General features: G+C 53.4%; 1 protein-coding gene across 1 annotated transcript; it reads right to left on the reverse strand.

Annotated features, from left to right (window-relative positions):
- Positions 1–2191: 2191 nt before the first annotated feature.
- Positions 2192–2663, reverse strand: GUITHDRAFT_155667 (hypothetical protein). Its single transcript, XM_005821652.1, has one exon. The coding sequence runs from the start codon at positions 2649–2651 to the stop codon at positions 2304–2306; it is 348 nt and encodes a 115-aa protein (XP_005821709.1). The 5' UTR covers positions 2652–2663; the 3' UTR covers positions 2192–2303.
- Positions 2664–3220: the final 557 nt, after the last annotated feature.

Here is a 3220-nt window from a genome sequence, read left to right on the forward strand (position 1 = left end):
GTTATAGGAGGGTAATCCCGAGGCATTTCCAGTCGGAGTCAGGAAAGTTTTGTGCTGTTCCAAATTATCAAGCCGACAGGCGGCTGTAGAGGATCCCCGATGTTCGGGCAGGCTCATGGATACTTGGCAAGGGCAACACTGCACCGTCGGCACCTGAACGAGTGGAATTCTAAGTCTTGCCGTCGGGTGCTGTTGTTGCCATCGTAAGCACTCCCCGCAATGGCAGGAGACAAGGCCCGGAGTGTATATTGGCGGGACGAAGTTTCTGAAGGGATATCCAGGGAGGAGGGCAATTCAAAGTGAATGAGAAGAAGAAGCAATGTGAGGAATCGAACGGAACGGAACGAGGTGGTGGTCGGAGATGAAAGCTCTGGTAGGAATGCTGGTTCAAAGGATTACAAGTGCGCGGGGGGGGACGAGAACGAGAAGGAGGTCAAGGAGGACGAGGAGAAGGGGGAGGACCATCAAGTCATCATCAAACTCGGTTCCTCCGCTTTCTGCATGCTCAGGTCATGCCAGAGAGACGAGCACAAGCCAGGTGGATCACTTTCGATCATGTCGACGTACATTCCTGGAGAGAGAGAGCAATGTCAGGGGCAGAACGTGAAGATAAGAGCAAGTCGGGACGTCACTCACGCAAGATCTTTGACGTGTATTCTCTTTGCGGTGGGAACTCTGTGGGTAGCAAGAGGAAAGGAGGGAGATTAGGGAGAGATGGAAGAGTACGAGGAATGGAGGTAGGCGAAGGAGAAGGCAAGCAAGAGGGTGGAGAGAGGCAGGGAGGCAGGCAGGGAGGCAGGCAGGCAGGCAGGCAGGCAGGCAGGCAGGCACGGAAAGGAGGAAGAGAGTCAGCAAGGCAGGAGAGGCAGAAATCCAGTCACTTTTGGCCGTCGGATGCTCCAGGACCTGACGAACAAACTGCTGTTGGAAGGAGAGGGTGTGCCTGCGTCATGCACGCGGCGTCAGCGGAGCATGCGTGCTAGGGAACCACCGCACCAGGATGCATGGCCGCGGATCCTCGACAGAAGGAGGTTTGGAGGGCCCATGGAGAGGTAGAGCCTCAGGAGCGCGACCATGCAGGCGGGTGTTCCCTGCGCGTTGCTCATCCTTGCGCAAGGGAGGCTCGAGGCTTCGGCCAGTCAGAGCATGGAGGCAGGGCGAGCTGATGCTGGACAATTGAGGGGGAAGAGAAATGGAGGAGGAGGAGGAGGAGGAGGAGGAGGAGGAGGAAGAGGAGGAGGGTGAAGTCGGGCGAGAAAGACGGGGGGGAGATGCGGAGAGGGGGCGGAAAATGGGCGGGGGGTCACAATTGGGAATTCGCCGTAGGGACTACAGAGAAATGAGCCGGGAGCGTGGGGGGCTGCGCAGGCGGCGGTAATGACAGAGACGGAGGAATGGAACCTGATGGAGCCTGAGGGTCCCGCCGAACACCAGGAGGAAGGAAGAGTGCGAAGAATCGATCAGAAGCGAGTAGGACTGATCCACGTACCGAGTGAAGTTAGTAGGACATGTCAAGGTGGGAGAGGATCGAGCTAGTGGTAGATCGGGACAAGTCTTTTGGACTTTTGAGTGGAATGCGGGTGAGGTTAACAGGACATCAGGCAAGCTTGTGGTTGCAGGAGCCTCTTCTATCCCTTCACCGGTGGTGACATGCAGGATGGAACGAGCGCACCCGGACGGACGAAGGAGACATCCTTGAAAAGAGGCTCACAACCCAATGACAAAAGATGAGCCCAAAAATGTGTTGGGTGTGTGATAGTGAATGAGGCAAGCATGGGGATTGTCAAGACAAGCAACAAGCAAGCAAGGACAAGAACAAATCATACATGATGACAGAAAACATCGACACCATCATATGCTACACCACATTCAACCATCACTGAATCTGCATCAACGTAGGGAAGACCAACAAAGCTACAAAAAGCCAGCACCAGCTCAGAGATCGAAGGAGGAGAGCATTGCAGAAAGTCAGAAAAGTGTGACGTGGCACATGAGGTACAAGTTCTGCTGCAGATTAGGATTCACAGCAAGAGAACAAAACGTGAAAATCATCAATAGAGCTGTCACAAGAATAGATCAAGTAGAGGTGGATGATAGAAAAGGCGTACACATGATGCCTATCAAAGAATTGAGATGTGACAAAAAAATGACATCATTTTTCACAAGCGTACCAAGAATGTCCAGAAGCTCTCAAATGTTCATGTTTCAATGTTTTCGCATTCAAGCACCTGATCCTCGAGATGAACCCAATAGATACTTCACTGACAAATCCAGCCTACCCAATATTGCTATATACTTTGAATTTAAAATTTGTCACCCTCAGATCCAGTCTCGGCGGCCTTGCGAGATTCAGACTGAATGTACAAGGTGAGGAGGAAAACAACTGGGATGAAGGTTCCGAGGAGAACAGCGAGGTAAGCAGCAACGGAAACGTTCATGCCGCCCTCAGCAAGGAGCATAGCCTGGTTGGTGGTCTCCGCAAGCGACATGGTCATGGCGGGCTTGGCAGCGCGGGGAGCACGGCATGCAGCGGAAAGCTTGTTGCCAGAGCAGAGAGGAGCCTGCTGCCTGAGTCCAGTGAGAGCTGGAGTGGGAGCGAAGGCAGCGGCGGAGGCAATGGTTGCGGCAACGAGGAGAGCGAGACGCTGCATGGGAGGCGAGCTAGGGGCGGGAGTTTCGGCCCTCTGGGATTTAGGGGGTGGGGGGAGTGGGGTCCCCTACCCCTCCTTTCCCCGAAGTACCCCCGATTTCCCAGGTTCCAATTGTTACATGTGTGGGTGGGGTGTCCTACGGGTGGGTGGGAGGGAGGAACTGGGGGTGGGGGTGATATGAGGGAGAAGAGTGACGCTCAAACGTGTAAGAAGCGCTACTCCTCTGGGGGCTGACCCCCACCCTCCTAGTTGTCTGGGGGATTCGTAATACCTACCCCACCTATTGACAGTCTTTTATACCGGTGAGATTACAACCCCCCTAGCTGTACCCTTGATTTCGTATTACAGAAGTACCGGTAACAATTAGCCTCATAAAAAGGATACCCACCCCATATTTCTTCGGAAATTTCACCGGTGGATGACAGTTTCTCTCAAATTAACCCTTACTTATGACTGCAAATGTACCGGTACATTTTAGAAACCGTAGAGGAGTCTCCACACACACAAAAAAAACGATCTTGAGGGTATGTGAGGGGAGGGGGCCAGCTCTAAATGTTCGACGGAAGGAG

The sequence above is a fragment of the Guillardia theta genome (genome assembly GCF_000315625.1).
Source record: "Guillardia theta CCMP2712 unplaced genomic scaffold GUITHscaffold_140, whole genome shotgun sequence".
Classification (NCBI taxonomy): Eukaryota; class Cryptophyceae; order Pyrenomonadales; family Geminigeraceae; genus Guillardia; species Guillardia theta.

Bases quoted from the DNA above. Each gene is read 5' to 3' on its own strand.
- GUITHDRAFT_155667 (XM_005821652.1), bottom strand. From the start codon at position 2,651: ATGCAGCGTCTCGCTCTCCTCGTTGCCGCAACCATTGCCTCCGCCGCT.